The sequence below is a fragment of the Scyliorhinus torazame genome, chromosome 4 (assembly GCF_047496885.1).
Source record: "Scyliorhinus torazame isolate Kashiwa2021f chromosome 4, sScyTor2.1, whole genome shotgun sequence".
In the NCBI taxonomy this organism is placed as follows: Eukaryota; Metazoa; Chordata; class Chondrichthyes; order Carcharhiniformes; family Scyliorhinidae; genus Scyliorhinus; species Scyliorhinus torazame.
Window position 1 is genome coordinate 180263856 of NC_092710.1, and position 20678 is coordinate 180284533.

At 46.7% G+C, this 20678-nt stretch overlaps 1 protein-coding gene across 12 annotated transcripts in view; it reads left to right on the top strand.

The window, feature by feature from the left end:
* otofa (otoferlin a) overlaps window positions 1-20678 on the top strand; it is a 532520-nt gene that overhangs the window by 318563 nt on the left and 193279 nt on the right. For all 12 annotated transcript variants that reach the window (XM_072498930.1, XM_072498920.1, XM_072498925.1 and 9 more), the window contains exon 6: window positions 18603-18685. In XM_072498930.1, coding sequence (XP_072355031.1) covers window positions 18603-18685 — 83 coding nt within the window. The remainder of the gene's footprint in view (window positions 1-18602; window positions 18686-20678) is intronic.

Sequence of the window (20678 nt, forward strand, 5' to 3'; positions counted from 1 at the left end):
GATCTGAAAGCTTACTTTGAAGGAAGGTCTGCTTAAAGACAACCATCTGAAAGAAAGATTATTTTTCCTTTTACATATTATTTCCACCCCTCCTCCCCTCTGTGTTTGTCTGTCATGTGTGTAGAGGGTGGGAAGCAAGTTAAAGCGGGGGATTAGGAATTTGCTAATAGTTAACCAGTTGTATTTGCTACAAATTTCATTATAGTTCTTGTTATAAATAAAAGGTAATTGTGTTTCAATTTACACACCTGGTGACTGTAATTATTGGGCAGCCAAGGGCCAAAGACTTTGGGTATTTTTCTAAGAATTATTAGCTAATTCAATTGCATTGCGACTACGGGTCAAGGATAGGCTGGAATTGGCCGTGCACTAGCCCAGCGTGTCGCAACAATGCTGCTGCCGACACTGCCGTGCGCCTTGATACTCTGCTTGATCGCAGTTGGCATTTGCACCATCGTGAGGTAGAGAATTTCTCCCTCTGTCCCTGTGAATGTAACCAATTTAAGCTGGGATCTGCCTACCCATCTGATGTGTTGGGTAGGCTGGGTCGATGTGGACTGCACTTGATGCAGTGTAGCGAGAGACAGACCTCCAACACTTGATAAGATGCAACACTGTGTATCTGTGATAAGATTTTATTTAACATCTAAACTATTATACATGTTCAACTGTGGGTTGACACTGTGCTGACTTGACTGGAGACCTGATACTAGCCTAACCAGGCTTACCAGCTATCACATGGTGTTTGCACTGGCCAGCTCACTAACTCTGACCGTCTCAGAGGCTGGGTCCAGAGAGAGCGGGAAAACTGGTGCCCTCTGGCTTTATAGTGGTCGTGTCCTGTCTGGTGATTGGCTGCTCTGTTCTGTGTGCTTACTGGTTATCCTGTGTGTCAATCACTGCCTGTCTGCACTCCCTTGTATGCACTCCCACATAGATGTATATTATGACACCATCTAATGATAAAATCTTACTTCACAACCACTGTGTTTATCAGGGTTTTTCAAAAATCTATCCGTATATTAACGACTAGGTTTCTGTCATTCAGCAGCACTAAAGAAAAATCAATCCAGCTAATGGGACATAACTTCCTTTGCCTGAAGCAATGCTGTGATTCTCTAATGCTGTCACTACACTGCTGTCAAGGACAGGAAAAGTCCTTATCCTGATTAGATTGTGAGGAATAAATTTTGCGTTCTCAGGACCTGACTTCAGAGCCTAACTAAAGACATATCAATGGGAGAGACTGCATCTACAGAATGTTTCTTTTACTTTTCCTAGCCCTCTGAAACCTGCCTATCCAAGTTAGATTTTTGAAGTTGCTGAGATAACTACAAAGTGAAAGTATTTTCCCTTCTGTTACCTATATCCTTTTTACCTTACATTGGATACCATGGGGTAGAAATTGGTTTAGGCTCAATTTGAGATTTGAAATAGTTGAACAAACTATAAACTGGAGGTCAGAGGCTCATGCAAAAGCTTACCTCTGGCATAAGCAACATATTTTCAGTCGACTGTATCTTGACGCGGTTCACCAGTTTGACCCATCAGCCCAAAGTTGTGACTTGGCAAGTGGGGGAGAAGAATGGGAGTGAGGTTGGAACGGGCTAAACTCGTGAACCAATTTATAGGACACCGGAGAAAAGTGGCAGGGATAACATATTCATGAGACCTCCCATCTATTTTGGGCAGCCACTTGGACACCTAGGCCGGGATTCTCCCGCAATTGGCGGGATGACCCGACGCCGGCGGCAAGAGGGGCGCGAACCACTTCGGCGTTGGGCTGCCCGGAAGTTGCGGAATCCTCCGCACTTCCGGGGGCTAGGCCGGCGCCGGCAGGGTTGGCGCCACGCCAACCGGCACCGAAGGGCCACCGTGGGCCGGCGTGAGTTGGCGCATGTGCAGAACCGCCGGCGTGTTTCCGGCGCATGCGCATGGGGTTTCTTCGCCACGCCGGCCATGGTGGAGCCTTATAGAGGCCAGAGTGGAGGGAAAGAGTGCCCCCACGCAGATCCCTGGGCCCGCCTGCAGATCAGTGGGCCCTGATCGTGGGCCAGGCCACCGTGGGGGCCTCCCCCCCCCCGGGGCCGGATCCCCCCACGCACCCCCGAGGACTCCGCTAGCTGCCCTCCAAGCCAGGTCCTGCCAGGATGGACCATGTCCATTTCATCCCAGCGGGACTCGCCGAATACGGGCGGCCGCTCGGCCCATCGGGGCCTGTAGAATTGCTGGGGGGGCCGCTGCCAACGGCCCCCGACCGATGCGGCTTGATCCCCGCCGCCACCCAAAAATCAGCGCCGGAGAATTCGGCAGCCAGCGTCGGAGCGATGGGGCGGGATTCACGCCGCCCCCCGGCGATTCTCCGACCTGACGGGGGTTCGGAGAATCCCGCCCCAAAATTATGCCCTGCTCAATATAGTTTTGGACATATTTCAGGTGCACTGGGTGCATATAAAACAGCCATCGAAATAAAAACATTTTTGCACCTGTTTTGCAATCAGTAAATGGATGATGTTGCGTCCAATTTTGAGCCCTATCAAACTTCTCAATAAAGATTTATGCAGGAACATTTCCTGATCCCCAAACGTAATCAAAGAAAACTTCTGAATATTTGTCGATTTTCATCTCTCAGCTATCCAATTCTGGCCAGCAGCTCGTCTCAGGTAATATTCCTCCCCAAACTCTAGTTGGCAAAGACCTGTTATACTCTATAGAATATTTAATCATAACACCGATACTAACATCATACATCTTGATTATTTTGTAAAAGAAGTTAATGAATGTAGAGAGGGAGGTGGTGGTACAGGGAGTGGGGACTGGTTTTGCCATTGATCGATCTGTGTTCATGTCCATTGTGAACAATTGAGATTCTGGAGTTTTTTTTCCCTCTCCATGCATATTAGAGATCACGCTTAAATTTGTAATGCTCAATCAAGACCAGTGCAGCTTTTGCAGCACTAGTTTAGAGGTGAAATGTGGGCCTCGGTCAGCATGTAGAACTGCAACACCATGCATTCTCCACTGAACCAGTAAACCCAGCCGAAGTATCACAAGACCTGCAGGTCAGCAGGTCTTCAGCAAATTGTTCAGTTCAAGATTATTCTCCACAGATACCAGTTGGTTTTGAAAAGGAGAGTCCATAGGTGACCAAGTGGGAAATTCATCAGTAATCCATATGAACATTTCCCATTAAATTAATTAAAAATATAATACAATGAGACTTCCGGTGGCGTTCGCGAGTGGAGCGGCTGCGTTCAGGAGAAGCTCCCACTAGTCCGTGATATCGCGGTCTTTTTCGGAGGGTTCCCCGCTGATTTTTTGAAAAAATTAAACCTCTCCGGGGTCGGCCCTGCCTCCCTCGCCCTGTCAAAGCTCCGTTTCACGGAGCCAGAGGGTTGGAAGGGTGGGAGAGGAGAGACTGGTCCCGGTGGGTTCGGCGGAGCGGCTGCACGTGGAGGAGGAGCGGGGATCGCAAATTTGTTCCCTAAGGAACACCCTGAAAGCCGAAGGGCTCAAAGAGCACGGCGAGGAAGAGAATTTTTTTTTTCTCTCTCTCTCTCTCTCTCTCTCCTGAAAACTTGAAAGGAGCAGCGGGAGCGGAGCCAAACGGAGGCCGAGGCTGCAGGCCCGAAGCCAGGGCGCAATGTAGGTGAGATGTCCCCCATCGGATGGCTCCTGCCTAGAATGTGGTAAGACTGAAGCCCAGCCCCAGGGAAATTCTGGAAGTATACAAAAAAAAGAAGAGAAAGAAGCTTTAAAGAAATTTGAGATTGAAGAATGAAGGGAGGGTGAGAAAAAGGAAAAATAATAAACCGTTAAAGGATGCGAAAAGCAGCGTCAAGGAAGGGAGGAAACGCGGGCTCGCCGTTGAATGAGAGGACGAGCAAAAGTGCTGACAAGATGGAGGAGGCCCGACCGCATGGTGGGGCCGCACTACTTACAGTGGAGAAGATGACCGAGGTGATGGCGGTGGAGCTGGAAAAGCAGTTTGCGAGGCACATGAAGGCTTTGAGGAAGGAGATAGCGGTCGCATTGAAGACATTGGTGGAGGAGGCAGTGGCCCTGGTGAGAGTAGCTGTGGCAAAGACATCGGCCGTGTCGTGTCGGATGCTCTGCTACACAGATGAACCAACACGGTTGCGGATGGTACAACTCAGTTTTATTACTAATAATATTTACAATGGTAAACTGGTTAATGTGGTTTGTTCATTACCCTTGAATCTGTGGACCTATTCCTAACACTATCTTGGAGAAGCACTCAGCACATGGTGAATGTCTGAGTTGCTTGCTGTGAGCTCTGTGCCCTGAGCTGTCTCCTGCTGGAATCAGCGGGAAGTGTCTTGTTCCCCGTTTTATACTGCGTATGCTCTTGCCTGTGATTGGCTGTGGTGTTGTGTGTGTATTGATTGGTCCGTTGATCTGTCCATCAGTATGTATGTATGTTTGCACCATGATGTTTACCTGAATATCATGACAGGCCGAGGTGAGAGAGCAGGGCGAGAAGATAAAGGAAGTGGAGGAGGCCGTGACGCAGCACAGCAACCCGCTCACCTCGATGGGGGACGAGCTATGGAGGGTGGTGGAGGTCAACAGAGGACTCCGAGCAAAGTTCAAGGACTTGGACAACCGCTCAAGGCGGCACAATCTGAGAATTGTGGGCTTGCCCAAAGTGATAGAGGGTCCAAGGCCAACAGAGTACTTCGCTAAGAAGTTGGCGGAGCTGATGGGGGAGGGTGAGAACCCCTCCCGGTACGAGCTGGGCCGAGTTCAACGGTCGTTAAGGCCGAAGCCCAAAGTGAATGAGCCGCCAAGAGCAGTAATTATCTGCTTCCATAAGTACTGGATGAAGGAGAAGGTGTTGAGCTGGGCGAAGCAGAAGCGCGAGGTGCAGTGGGATGGTGTTGGAGTTCGGATCTACCAGGACTTGACGGTCGAGTTGGCAAAAGGACGAGCGGCGTTCGGGCGAGTGAAGGCGGCACTGTGCAATTTGGTAGGGTATACCCGGCGAAGCTGAGGGTGACATATGGTGCCAAAGACTTTTATTTCAAGATAGCGGAGGCAGCTGAGGCGTTCGTGAAGGCAGAAGGCTTGGGACAGACGTGAGGAGCGGAGCTGGAAGAGCGACTGTGGACTGTGATTGGGGAGCTGGAAAATGCATAAATGCTATAACTTTCTTTTTACTGACGTGTATTGTAATTTACTTCTCTTCACATTGTTACAGAGTCGTTATTGGTTGGGTTGATTGGCATTCTGTGTTGCGACAGTTATATCTTATTTTAGTGAATGGTATGGGTTGGATTGTTGTTTTTGTTTTTTCTTCCTCTGGGACTGGGTGGGAGGGGGCGGTATATCTTGGCGGGGGGAGCCACCCGCACTAGCTAACTAAAGTCGGCTAGTGAACGGAGGTGAGGTGAGAGGAGGGCTGCGGACTTTGGAGCCTGGTTAGCAGGTTTCGATGGGCCTACGAGGCGAGCAAGGGAGGGGGAAGGGATTGTTGCTGGGAGATGATTTTTAGAGAGGAAATGTAGGGTGGGTTTTGGGAGGGGGGGAAGGGGTTCGATGTTAATAATGGATAGGGGCGGGTCAGGCTCATGGGGCAGGTCCCGGTGGTATGATGATGGTGGATAAGAAGGGGGGGGGGGGGGTGAGAGACCCCCAGTTAGGATAGTCACGTGGAACGTGAGGGGGTTAGGAGTTCCGGTCAAGGGTGCTTCCGCATCTTAAAAGTTTGAAAACTGATGTAGCAATGCTGCAGGAGACTCGCTTGAGGGTGAAGGACCAGGTGAGACTTAAAAAGGGCTGGGTTAGTCAGGTGTTTCACTCTGGACTTGACGGAAGGGCTCGAGGGGTAGCGGTAATGGTCAGCAAAAGAGTGCGCTTCCGGATGGAGAAGGTGATGGCAGATCAGGGGGGTAGATATGTGATTGTGACAGGGGCTCTGGAGGGGAGGTTAGTGGCGCTGTTAAGTGTATACGGCCCCAATTAAGACGATGTGGGATTCGCAAAGAAGGTGTTTGCGGCCATCCCCGACTTGGACACACACAAACTGATAGTGGGGGGGGATTGGAACTTGCTGCAGGAGCCAAGGTTGGACAGGTCACGGCCGTGCTCGCTGGTCCCATCAGGGGGGCGGGGGGGGGGGGGGGAGAAGGCGCTGGATGGGCTAATGGTGGAAATGGGAGGGGTGGACCCGTGGAGGTTCCTGCGCCCGAGGGAGCGGTAGTACTCGTTTTTCTCAGCAGTCTATAAGGTATATTCGCGGATCGACTTTTTCGTGGTGGGAAAGGCTTTGCTGGCTGGGGTTAAGGGGTCGGAATACTCGGCAATTGCAGTGTCAGATCACGCTCCACATTGGGTGTATATAGTGCTTCAGAAAGGGGTAGCGCAGAGGCCGGGGTGGAAATTAGATGTGGGACTTTTGGGGGACCAAGTGTTCTGTGACAAAATTGAAAAGGTAATTAAGGATTATGCAGGTGTCGAAGGCAGTCGTCTGGGAGGCACTAAAGGCGGTGGTGAGGGGGGAGGTGATTTTGTTTAAGGCCAGGGTGGACAAAGAGGAGAGGTTGGAGCGGCAGAGGGTAACAGATGAGATGTTGGAGGTAGATAGGAGTTATGCGGAGGATGGGGACCCAGCAAAGCTGGAAAAGAGGAAGGAACTACAGGCGAGCTTCGACCGACTGTCCACCAGGAAGGCGGTGCGCCAACTGAGACGAGCAAGGGGTGCAGTTTACGAACATGGAGATAAGGCGGGGCATTTGTTAGCAGGTCAGCTCCGGAGGGAAGCAGCTGCAAGGGAAATTGTGCAGGTGCGGGATAGGGCAAGGAAGTTGGTGGTGGCTCCGGATCTGATTAACAAGGTTTTTGAGGAATTTTATGAGAGGTTGTACAGGTCAGAGCCACCAGGGGGAGACTGTGAGATGCAGGAATTTCTAGATGGGTTGGAGTACCCCAGGTTAGGGGAGGGGGACAGGGCTACATTAGAAGGAGCAATAGTGGAGCAGGAGATAAAGGATGCGATTGGGAGGATGCAGTCGGGGAAGGTGGCAGGGCCGGATGGGTTTCCGGTGGAATATTATAAAAAATTCAAGGATAAGCTGGCACCCCTGATGGTGGGGATGTTTGAAGAGGCGATAGGGAAGGGGGTGTTGCCACAAACCTTGGGGCAGGCATCGATTTCACTGTTGCGAAAAAAAGATAAGGATCAGACAGAGTGTGGGTCGTATAGGCCAATATCACTTCTGAATGTGGACGCAAAAGTATTGGTGAAGGTACTGGCGGGTCGGCTGGAGGAGTGCCCCCCGAAGGTGATAGGTGAAGATCAGACGGGGTTCGTGAGAGGGAGGCAGCTCTTTTCAAACATCAGAACGGTATTGAACGTCGTTATGGCACCGGCAGAGGGGAAGGAAACAGAGGTGGTTGTGGCATTGGACGCCGAGAAAGCGTTTGACCGGGTAGAATGGGGGTACTTGATGGCAGTTCTGGAGCGGTTTGGGATTGGATCAAGATTTGTGAACTGGGTAAAGCTACTATATAAGGAGCCGAGGGCGAGTGTCCGCATAAACAACATCAGCTCGAGATACTTTTCTCTCCACCGTGGGACTAAGCAGGGATGTCCTATGTCCTCCCCGCTGTTTGCACTCGCGATTGAGCCGTTGGCCATCGCATTAAGAGGTTCGGGGGTATGGAAAGGAATAGTGCGGGGGTGGGGGGATAGAGCATAGGGTGTCCTTGTATGCCGTTGACTTGCTGTTATACGTGTCGATACCGAGTGTATCAATAGGGGTAATATTGGAGCTGCTTCGAGTGTTTAGGTCTTTCTCGGGGTACAAACTAAATCTAGACAAGAGTGAGTATTTTGTGGTGTCTCAGCTGGGAGTGGGGGCAGGGGTGGGGGGGGCTGCCATTCCATAGGGCAGGGACTCACTTTAGGTACATGGGGGTACAGGTTGCCCGGGAGTAGGGGGGGGTGGCTCCGCAGGTACAACATTTCTAGTTTGGTGGGGAGAGTGAAAGCTGATCTGGCAAGGTGGGATGGCCTCCCTCTGTCACTGGCGGGTCGGGTACAGGTGGTTAAAATGAACGTGTTGCCGCGATTCCTGTTTATTTTTTCAATACCTGCCGATTTTCCTGCCAAAGGCTTTTTTCAGAGAGATTGAGGGAAGGATTACTTTGTTCATATGGGGAGGGAAGGTGGCCAGAGTGAGAAAGGTGCTGCTACAGAGGGCAAGGTAGGCAGGGGGTTTGGGTCTACCGAACCTGATGTATTACTACTGGGCGGCGAATGTGGAGAAAGTGCGGAGCTGGGTCAGAGAGGTCGATTCCCAGTGGGTCAGAATGGAGGAGAGTTTGTGCAGGGGGTCGGGATTGAAAGCACTAGCAACAGCGCCGCTCCCGATGGCCCCGGGGAAATACTCAGGGAGACCGGTAATAATAGCTTCATTGAGAATTTGGAGGCGTTTTCACCAACACTTCGTGTTGGGGGCAGGGTCAAGGGAAATGCCGATTCGGGGGAACCACAGATTTGAGCCAGGGAAGTGGGATGGAAATTATCGGAAATGGGAGGAGAAGGGGATTAAGACACTAAAAGATTTGTTTCTCAGGGGTCGGTTTGCAGGATTGAAGGAGCTGGAAGTGAAGTATGGGCTGGAGCAGGGGGAAATGTTCAGATACATGAAGGTTCGAGATTTTTCCAGAAAGGAGATACAGAGCTTCCCGGAGGAGCCGGCCTCCACATTGCTGGAGGAGGTGCTGAAGACAGGGGGACTGGAGAAAGGGGTAGTGTCGGTGGTTTACGGAGCTATTTTGGAAGAGGAGAAGGCACCACTGGAAGGGATCAAAGCAAAGTGGGTGGAAAAGTTCAGAGAGGATATGGAGGAGGGGTTCTGGTGTGAGGTGCTCCGGAGAGTGAATGCCTCCACCTCGTGCGTGAGGTTGGGGCTGATACAGCTGAAGGTGGGATACTGAGCACACCTCACAAGGGCGAGGATGAGCCAATTCTTTGAAGGAGTAGAAGATGTGTGTGGCCCCCGCTAATCATGTTCATATGTTTTGGTCCTGTCCAAAGCTGGAGGATTACTGGAAGGAGGTTTTTCGGGTAATTTCTAAAGTAGTGCACGTGAAATTGGACCCGGGCCCCCAGGAGGCCATATTTGGGATGTCGGACCAGCCAGGGTTAGAAACGGGTGCGGAGGCAGGTGTTGTGGCCTTCGCCTCATTGATCGCCCAAAGGCGGATCCTGATAGGTTGGAGAGCAACCTCTCCACCCTGTGCCCTGGCATGGCGGGGGGGACCTGTTGGAATTCTTGACCCTTGAGAAGGTTAAGTTTGAACGGAGGGGAAGGATGGAGGGGTTCTACAATTCATGGGCATGATTCATTATGCACTTTCAAGAACTGGATAACATCGAACATTAGTTGGGGCGGGTGGGTGGGAGGGTTGGGGGGAGGGAGGATGTGTGTGTTAATGGCGACGATGGGTGATTCCTGATTACCTTTTGTCATTTGTTTGTGTGAACATGTGGGCGAATGTTTGGGGTTTGGTGGGAGGGTGGGATCGTTGTTATTGATATGGGGATTGGCATATTTGTTACTGATTATTGTTTATTGTTGGAGGGTGTAAATTTGGGAGAAAATGTGAAAAAGGAAGAGAATAAAGAAATATTTTTTTTAATATATGAAACAATAATTAATGTATTCTTTTTAGTAGTTACAAAATTCAATGAGCGTCACATAGCACATTGAACACAGGAAAATCTATATCTGACTCCCTTTAATTATTTACAATCAGCCATCAATTAAGAATACAGCCGGGATTCAATAAATAATTAATAAAAAAATTACAAATTCAATGTCATCTAAAACAGCATTTCAGGAATGATTATCTTAAAGTGGATGATAAGCAATTCAACTGAGGAAATAAGGGTAAATACAGACAGTGGGCAGATAGAAAGCAAAGCTTAATTTGGCAGGCACTTTTAATATCTAATCATATTATAATATTAAATGCAAAAAGTTTAATGTTTGATAATGAATAGTAAGCAGAAATGGTAGGATTTAATCATGTGCTGAAGTGATGCAGAGGAAAGTGACTTTGGAAATGTTTAATTTTATTTCATGGGTGATTATGGCTGTAAGATTGTGTGAGTCACTGCTGCCTTTGAAATGGAGGATGGTGCCAGTGTGAGTAAGTGATCTAAGCATTCTTTTCAGAGTCTCAGGTTCTCTCCATCTCATGCAACATTCATCAGGTGTCCTCTCACAGCAGCACAGTCCCCTGCCTCTGTCCCAATTAAAGGTTTTTTAAAATATATTTTCCATTTGTTGCATTTTCTTTCTCTTGGACTGTCATCAATATCACCACCAAGATGGGTTTGAGAATTAGTAAGACGGGCAATATATTCTGAAGAATTTCTTTATTTTTGCTTTTTCCACTGGAAATTTTGACGGGTGCAAGAAATTCAAACTGAAGAAGCAACGTTTTTATACGGTATGTAACATTCATGCATTTTGGAAAGTAGACGCCAGAATCTAAAATCATCTTACTGCGTTCTATCCACAAAGTATGTTTTTAAATTAGGATTCGGCTATTTAACTTTTTTTAGGTCGTAGTAGCATTTAACACTTGAGATGATGAATCTAACAAAACAGCGCACATGTAGTGTTTGCTCAACAAAACACAGAAATTAAGAATGATTTTGCTGTGTGCATGTCTTTCTGACAATGAGAAAGTCTGTGTGTATTTCCAAAATTGAAAAGGTCACCTTGTTGAGTCAATGCTCCTGAGATGTGCATTGTTGAATATTTTTGTACTTGCTTTTCAACAATGAACTACAATTTGCATTTGAGACAAATTGTTTTGATCTAATCTTGATGTAATAAAAAGACCAAGTTCATACAATGATAATAAAAGTGCCATCAGGTCCACTTAGGATTAAGCTGGATTTGCCAAAGAACTTAATGGAAGGGACTCGAACAAATCAATATTATGAAGAATTTGTTTTACTTTTGTTCTAATGTGACCTGGCATCAAGGGATTTGATGTTGCTAAGCATTGTTTTAAGTGAATAGCTCTTAATTAAGATAATCTATGTGTTCATTTATTGTGAGATTCATTTGATATATTCAGACACTGCAATGGCCTCAAATGTAAATTATGAGTGATTTTGATGACTTTACATGAGCACAAAGAATGCTAGGTAAATTAAACAACGAAAGTATTAGTTACTTAACGGTGATAAACCTAATGAATAAGGGGTGACTAATTTCATCAATCGAAAAAAGTTAATAGTTTAGCTCCAAAAAATGTCCAAGAATTGTAACACGGAAGACTAGCTCCTTCAAAATAATTGTTTAAAAGCTGCTAGTACTATAGTTTGACAATTGTCATTCAAATATTGCTTTGTAGAAAGCATTATTTTCTATTATCTGGGAAAATAGAAACTTTCTATTCATTTGTTACACTTATTGTGGGAGGAATTTGTTTTGTTTCAAAGTAAAGAAACCTAAAATATAAATGATTCAGGAAAAAAGTTAATTATAAGAAGCCAGCACCAGCTTATTTAAAGTACGATAATTTAGCAGCTTCCATGATGCTGAGATATGTATTCTCAGGTTTTCAATGCGACAGGTTTACTAATCGACAATTTGTTTGTGATTAATTTTAGCTCCCCTGTTTTATTGCTGCCATTTAATACTTCAGAATATTGTTTGATATGATTTTGATACATACTGCACTTCATAGACAAGTTTAAGAGATACTTTTTCAACAAAACAAATAGTTGAAATTGAGATAGTTACTGGCCGCTATTGTGCTTCATTTGTAGTTGGTTTACGTGGTACCTTCCTTACATATAATGAATAAAAATATTAAGAATTTGTAAATGTTTATTCAGAATAAATTACTATACCATAAGAGGCAAATTATGTGTGATCCTAAAAACCTAATGACAATTTACTAAAGGTAAGTTTGGAACAGTTGAAATGAGTTGCGGATGGTATTTAATGGAGAAGCTTTGGGTTCTATTCAGTGGATCAGCTCCAAGTCAAGAAGCATGATGTTAACCTTCAACACTCAATGAGAATGGACCATATGGTGGTTTAAAAAAGAGACAGTATCCTACTTTCTGTCACTCACAACAGTCGGTATTTTAACTCCATGTTTTGGGGGAAGTGAGGCCCTTATCACAGGCAATTGAAGGCCCTTTAAAATAAAAATGTTGAATTTTAATGATGTCAATCAGATCATGAAGCTATTTTAACTTGTGTTGTGAGGTTGGAGCACTGTTGCCAGCCTCAGTAGAGAATCCTGGAATGACAGAACAGCAGCCCAGAAAAGTACCATATAGCTGCCATTTTTCAAAATGTTTTTTTTGTGGGGCCTGGAAAGGCATTTTCAGTAGCGACCTGACCATCCCTCCTCAACCACCACATCCAACATCACCTACCTGACTGTCCACGGTGCTGATTGTGAACTTTCCGGCTGTTGCCCACAAACCTGACAACATTAATACTGGTTTGAGTGGCAGTCGATCTTAGTATATTAAATAAGGCCTGAGACATATTATGACCGACACTTCACATCAAATGAGGATTTGTTCCATGTGACTCATGCCTACTTCTCACCCTGAATGAAAATTTAGGCTCAAGGTTCAATTCTTGTTATTTCCCTTAAATGTTCCTGCGAAGAATCAATTGGGAATTTGTCTACTAAATGATGTACTTCGTGAATATAGCAAACCCCTTGTTGGAGGAAAGGAAAATGGGCAGATCAATTGTAACGTATATTTTACCGTACGTTAAAATTGTGCGGATCAGTAATAAGCCCAAACAAATCCTCGGCCCAGGTTTTCATCTTCAAGTTGGGAATCTTGAGTCATACCATTTCCTGATGTCACAATCCCACCTCCTGGCAGTGCCCACCATGGCATTTTCATTGTGGGGAGGCAGGATAGGCTGGGGTCAGGAGCACTGCCTTCAGAAGCTGGCCTGAGGCAGAAATCATAGAATCCCTACAGTGCAGAGGGATGCCATTTGGCCCGTCAAGTCTGCAACCACTCAGCCCAACCCCCGTAACCCCACTTAACTGCACACCTTTGGACACTAAGGGGCAATTTAGCATGGTCAATCCAAATAACCACATCTTTGGATGGTGGGAGGAAACAGGAGCACCCGGCGAAAACCCACACAGACTCCACACAGACAGTCATCCAAGGCCGGAATTGAACCTGAGTCACTGGTGCTGTGAGGTGGCAGTGCTAGCCACTGTGCAACTGTGCCACGAGCACGGTACAGGTGGGAGTATGATGAGGTGGGCAGGTTAGAAGACCCACTCAGCCCAGTTCAGTGAATTAGTTTAAGGTCCTCTACCTCTCAACCTTCTCCTCTTACCTCCCTCACAGCCACTTACCAACCCTCTCCATACCTCATGCCCACTCACTCATCCCCATATCCCCTCATCCCCATGTCCACTCTCCCAGTATCTACTATGTACTGAACTCTTTAGCCCTACAGTGACGTTCATAAGTCTTTGAGTACTCATGAAACTAAAAATAAACAATGTCATTAAAAAGCTACTTCATAACAACCATTATCCTATTAAGTGGTCATAAGACTGTCAGGCTAAACAAACTCACAGCCTGTTGGACAGCTGTGGCAACAACCTTTGCTGAGTTGAATCTATTAGTGGGGTTTGGAGCTCAGACAAACATGAATAACAAGATTTGATTAGTATTGTTTAGAATGTAACAAAGCATTCATTTTTCACAGCTGTGAAAACAAAGCCTCCAGAGCTGACTACATTCAAACCTTTGAAGTTAGTAAAGGAGCTCAGCTATCTGTTGAAACTTAAAAGGAAGGGAACAGGTGTCTGCATAGTTAATCAAAAGCCTCAACTATATGTTTAAGCTTAGAAGCAAGGGAACATAGAACATAGAAAATACAGCACAGAAGAGGCCCTTCGGCCCACGAAGTGCCGAACTTTTGTCCTAGATTAAGAACAAATTAATCTACACCCCATCATTCTACCGTAATCCATGTACCTATCCAATAGCCGCTTGAAGGTCCCTAATGTTCCCGACTCAACTACTTCCGCAGGCAGTTCATTCCATGCCCCCACTACTCTCTGGGTAAAGAACCTACCTCTGACATCCCCCCTATATCTTCCACCATTCACCTTAAATGTATGTCCCCTTGTAATGATTTGTTCTACCCGGGGAAAAAGTCTCTGACTGTCTATTCTATCTATTCCCCTGATCATCTTATAAACCTCTATCAAGTCTCCCCTCATCCTTCTCCGTTCTAATGACAAAAGGCCTAGCACCCTCAACCTTTCCTCGTGAGACCTACTCTCCATTCCAGGCAACATCCTGGTAAATCTCCTTTGCACCTTTTCCAAAGCTTCCACATCCTTCCTAAAATGAGGCAACCAGAACTGCACGCAGTACTCCAAATGTGGCCTTACCAAGGTTTTGTACAGCTGCATCATCACCTCACAGCTCTTAAATTCAATCCCTCTGCTAATGAATGCTAGCACACCATAGGCCTTCTTCACAGCTCTATCTACTTGAGTGGCAACTTTCAAAGATCTATGAACATGGACCCCAAGAACTCTCTGCTTCTCCACATTGCCAAGAACCCTACCGTTAACCCTGTACTCCGCATTCATATTTGTCCTTCCAAAATGGACAACCTCACATTTTTCAGGGTTAAACTCCATCTGCACTTCTCAGCCCAGCTCTGCATCCTATTTATGTCTCTTTGCAGCCGACAACAGCCCTCCTCACTATCCACAACTCCACCAATCTTCGTATCGTCTGCAAATTTACTGACCCACCCTTCAACTCCCTCATCCAAGTCATTAATGAAAATCACAAACAGCAGAGGACCCAGAACTGATCCCTGCAGTACGCCACTGGTAACTGGGCTCCAGGCTGAATATTTGCCAACCACCACCACTCTCTGACTTCTATCGGTTAGCCAGTTCGTTATCCAACTGGCCAAATTTCCCACTATCCCATGCCTCCTTACTTTCTGCACAAGCCTACCATGGGGAACCTTATCAAATGCCTTTCTAAAATCCATGTACACTACATCCACTGCTTTATCTTCATCCACGTGCTTGGTCACCTCCTCAAATAATTCAATAAGACTTGTGAGGCAAGACCTACCTCTCACAAATCCGTGCTGACTATCCCTAATCAAGCAGTGTTTTTCCAGATGCTCAGAAATCCTATCCCTCAGTACCCTTTCCATTACTTTACCTACCACCAAAGTAAGACTAACTGGCCTGTAATTCCCAGGGTTACCCCTATTCTCTTTTTTGAACAGGGGCACGACATTCGCTACTCTCCAATCCCCTGGTACCACCCCTTTGACAGTGAGGATAAAAAATCATTGCCAACGGCTCTGCAATTTCATCTCTTGCTTCCCATAGAATCCTTTGATATATCCCTTCAGGCCCGGGGGATTTGTCTATCCTCAAGTTTTTCAAAATGCCCAACACATCTTCCTTCCTAACAAGTATCTCCTCGGGCTTACCAGTCTGTTTCACACTGTCCTCTCAGTGTGGCCCCTCTCATTTGTAAATACTGAAGAAAAGTACTCGTTCAAGACCTCTCCTATCTCTTCAGACTCAATACACAATCTCCCGCTACTGTCGTTGATCGGACCTACCCTCGCTCTAGTCATTCTCATATTTCTCACATATGTGTAAAAGGCCTTGGGGTTTTCCCTGTTCCTACCCGCCAAAGATTGTTATGCCCTCTCTTAGCTCTCCTAATCCCTTTCTTCAGTTCCCTCCTGGCTATCTTGTATCCCTCCAGCGCCCTGTCTGAACCTTGTTTCTTCAGTCTTACATAAGTCTCCTTCTTCCTCTTAACAAGACAGTCAACCTCTCTTGTCAACCATGGTTCCCCCACTCAACCATCTCTTCCCTGCCTGACATGGACATACATATCAAGGACACGTAGTATCTGTTCCTTGAACAAGTTCCACATTTCAATTGTGTCCTTCCCTGACAGCCTATGTTCCCAACTTTTGCACTTCAGTTCTTGTCTGGCAGCATTGTATTTACCCTTCTCCCAATTGTAAACCTTGCCCTGTTGCATGCACCTAGCCCTCTCCATTACTAAAGTGAAAGTCACAAAATTGTGGTCACTATCTCCCAAATGCTCCTCCACTAACAAATCTATCACTTGTCCTGGTTCATTACCAAGAACCAAATCCAATATGGCCTCCCCTCTGGTCGGACAATCTACATACTGTGTTAGAAAAGCTTCCTGGACACACTGCACAAACACCACCCCATCCAAACTATTTGATCTAAAGAGTTTCCACTCAATATTTGGGAAGTTGAAGTCACCCATGACTACTACACATGACTTCTGCACCTTTCCAAAATCTGTTTCCCAATCTGTTCCTCCACATCTCTGCTGATACTGGGGGGCCTATAGAAAACTCCCAACAAGGTAACTGCTCCTTTCCTATTTCTGACTTCAACCCATACTACCTCAGTAGGCAGATCCTCCTCGAACTGCCTTTCTACTGTCTCTAATTAACAATGCCACGCCCTCAACTCTTTTACCACCCTCCCTAATCTTATTGAAACATCTATAACCAGGAACCTCCAACAACCATTTCTGCCCCTCTTCTATCCAAGTTTCCGTGATGGCCACCACATCGTAGTCCCAAGTACCGATTCATGCCTTAAGTTCACCCACCTTATTCCTGATGCTCCTTGCATTGAAGTATACACACTTCAACCCATCTCCGTGCCTGCAAGTACTCTCCTTTGTCAGTGTTACCTTCCCCACTGCCTCACTACACGCTTTGATGTCCTGAAAATCGGCTACCTTAGTTGCTGGACTACAAATCCGGTTCCCATTCCCCTGTCAAATTAGTTTAAATCCTTCCGAAGAGTACTAGAAAACCTCCCTCCCAGGATATTAGTGCCCCTCTGGTTCAGATGCAACCCGTCCTGCTTGTACGGGTCCCACCTTCCCCAGAATGCGCTCCAAATATCCAAATACCTGAAGCCCTCCCTCTTACACCATTCCTGCAGCCACGTGTCCAACTGCACTCTCTCCCTATTCCTGGCCTCGCTATCACGTGGCACCGGCAACAAACCAGAGATGACAACTCTGTCTGTCCTGGCTTTCAACTTCCAGCCTAACTCCCTAAACTCGTTTATTACATCCATGCCCCTTTTCCTACCTACGTCGTTGGTACCAATGTGCACCACAACCTCTGGCTGCTCCCCCTCCCCCTTAAGACATGATCCAAGACGTCATGGACCCTGGCACCCGGGAGGCAACAAACCATCTGAGATTCTCACCCGTGCCCACAGAACCGCCTGTCTGAACCTCTAACTATTGAGCCCCCTATAACTAGTGCTATCCTAATCTCCCCACTTCCCTTCTGAGCCCCAGAGCCGGACCTCGTGCCAGAGACCCAGTCACTGCAGCCTACCCCTGCTAGGTAAAACCCCCCAACAGTATCCAAAGTGGTATACTTATTGTTGAGAGGAACGACCACAGGGGACCCCTGCACTGACTGCTTCCTCCTCTTCCCATTCCTAACTGTTACCCAGCTACATTTGTTCTAGAGGTAACTATGACCCTGTAGCTTCTATCTATCACCCCCTCAGCTTTCCGAATGATCCTCTGTTCATCCAGCTCCAGCTCCAGTTCCCGAACACGGTCTGTGAGGAGCTGGAGATGACTGCACTTCCCGCAGATGAAGTCAGCAAGGACACCGGTGGTCTCCCTTACCTCAAACATTCTGCAGGAGGAACATTCCACTGCTCTAGCTGCCATCACCTCTACTTAGTCTCCCAGTAAATAAGAAAGAAAAGAAAAAAGTAAATAGCTTACCTGCTCACAGCACTGAGTCTTTTTCTTTAGGTTAGAGGAGGAGGGAGGGTGGGAGACACTACACTTGTAGTGTCTCGGGTTTCCTCACCGTTCAAATTTATTGGGTAATACAAACCTTCCCAGGTCTCCCCACGGCCGACTTCTGGTTTCCTGCTGCTCTGAGAAAAAGAAAGCTCCGAAAAAGTAAGTTAAAAATCAAAAACTCAGCTTACCTTCCAGCTCTCCCCTCCAAAAATCGCTCCCCTCTCTGCCCGCTCCGCTGGAAGAATGAGGCCGAAACCTCGAAGATAAATGCCTTTTAAAGAAAGAATACAAACAGTGGGTATCTGGGCTGTGAGGTGCAGTTGTCAGTTTTTAATAAATTAAAATAAAATTTACAAAACCTCTTCATGCTTTTGCAGTCCTCGCAAACAAAAAGTCAGTTTAATTTTAATGCCTCCCTGAAGACCAGCAAATAAATGCAATTATCAGAATCTCCTGGGAGTGGGCAGTTTTTTGAGCAGGGCCTGCTTCAGGCTGAAGTTTTTAAAACTTACAAAATAAACTCAAGTTGCGCTGAACGTAAATTATGCTTAATATTCTGTGATCTTCTGTGCCAGTATTAATGGTTTTGACTGAATTGCGCCATGCAGACCAACACAATGAAATGGAAACTCCTCAGCCAGGATGGATACATCACAGCCATACCATCCTGTTGAATATGATTCGCATTTACATTATAACTGCTTTTTTACAGAACAACTGGCAAAGGAGTTTTCTCAGGAATGAAGCTGGGAAAGGCACGGCATGCTAAAGATGACCATAAGAAGGGTCATGGAGGTAAAGCCAATCTAAACGTTGATTACTCTTTCACACTGAATTGGTAGAATTCCAATGAAGTTCAGACTTAGTGGCTTTAATAAAAGAGCTGAGCTTTCATGGAATGAAGTGCAGTAAATTGTTTGCAAACTTGCTAACAGTGATTAAGTTAGTGACTCATATGAAGAAACATTGAGAAATATGAACCAAACAGTAAAAATGTAAACATATCACTGTGAACGGTGGCACAGGTTCGATTCCCGGCTTGGGTCACTGACTGTGGAAGGTCTGCACGTTCTCCCTGTGTCTGCTTGGTGTTCCGGTTTCCTCCCACAAGTCCCGAAAGACATGCTTGTCAGGTGAATTGGAGATTCTGAATGCTCCCTCAGTGTACCCGAACAGGCGCCAGAGTGTGGCGACTAGGGGCTTTTCACAGTAACTTCATTGCACTATGTAAGTCTACTTGAAATGAAATGAAAATCGCTTATTGTCACAAGTAGGCTTCAAATGAAGTTACTGTGAAAAGCCCCTAGTCGCACATTCCGGCGCCTGTTTGGGGAGGCTGTTACGGGAGGTCGTGACACTAATAGAGATTATTATAATATTATTATTTAATGTTTTTTGTTCATCTAACTATTATAATGTCTGTAGGTAATGAACAATTTCTATTTATTCATACAGAACAGTATAAAGCCCCACAGTATTAAACTGCTTGATATCAGTGAGGTACAAATTAAAGTAACCTCAAAGTGATTATCTTAAAGAAATACAGTTTTAATGAAGACTTTGTCAAGCACCTACTGTTCATGTCCGTCAGCATACGTTGATCCCAAAGCAAATATAGTCTTCCAGGAACTGGTCAAAGTTAATCATCAGGCTGCATGGGAACATTAGAATTACTAGATAAAAATGAAATCTAGCTTATCTACTACCAGCCTTCTTTGGGGAGCCGGTGAGCTGAATAGCCATCTTTACTCACAGGCAAAGAGCCTGCACTTGCCATCCCAGTGCTTGGGGGGGGGGGGGGGGGGGGAGACCCTCGGCTGGGAGGAGGCAAACACTGACTGGAGGGTGGAGAACCAAGGGGGTGGGGCGGGGGGGGGGGGGCGGGGGGGAGGCAACCCCTGGATCATGTGTATTCATTCCGGGGGCAACCCTTGACCCTGCTCTTCTGCCCCACCAACCACCAATGATCTCCACCGACTGCTGAGGGGGGGGGGCCTGAAGAGATGGGCTAAGGGTTCAGAGGTCAGCCCGCATTGTGGAACAAAATGACAGAGGCATCATACTGGTTGTGCTCAAGGGTGTTTAATTGGTATAACAATTCCCCACCCTTTCTCACCCCCTTCTTTCCCTTCCCCCGGTGCCCTCAGTAATCCTCGATGCCCTCTTATCTCTACTGCTACATCTAGGTGTCTCCCCAGGTTGCACTTCAGAGATGGAGGCAGCCAGCTGCTTACCTTGTTTTGTGGCCTTCGATGCCCCTGGCGGGCATCCTCTGGGGACCTGGGACTGGAGGGCCCCTGCAAACTTGTCAGTGCACATGCAGATCTCCCTGTGAATGTCCCAGCTGTTCCCTATTATCTCCATCAGCTCCGGGTATACCTCTTCCAATGGCTTAGCATCAGGCTGTAATCCAGCTGGGCCCTTGGATCCAGCAGACCTCTGACTGCAGGCTCACTTGGGGGTTCCTGCCTGATGCACATCGTAAGAAGTCTTACAACACCTGATTAAAGTCCAACAGGTTTGTTTTGAATCACTATCTTTCGGAGCGCTGCTCCTTCATCAGGTGAATGAAGAGGAGGGTTCCACAAACACATATATAGACAAATTCAATGATGCAAGATGATACTTTGAACGCAAATCTTTGCAGGTAATTAAGTATTTCAGGTCCAGACGGTGCAACTGGAGAGAGGGATAATCACAGGTTAATGAGGTGTGAATTGTATCAAGCCAGGCCAATTGGCAGGATTTCACAAGCCCAGGCCAAATGGTGGGGGGTGAATGTATTGAG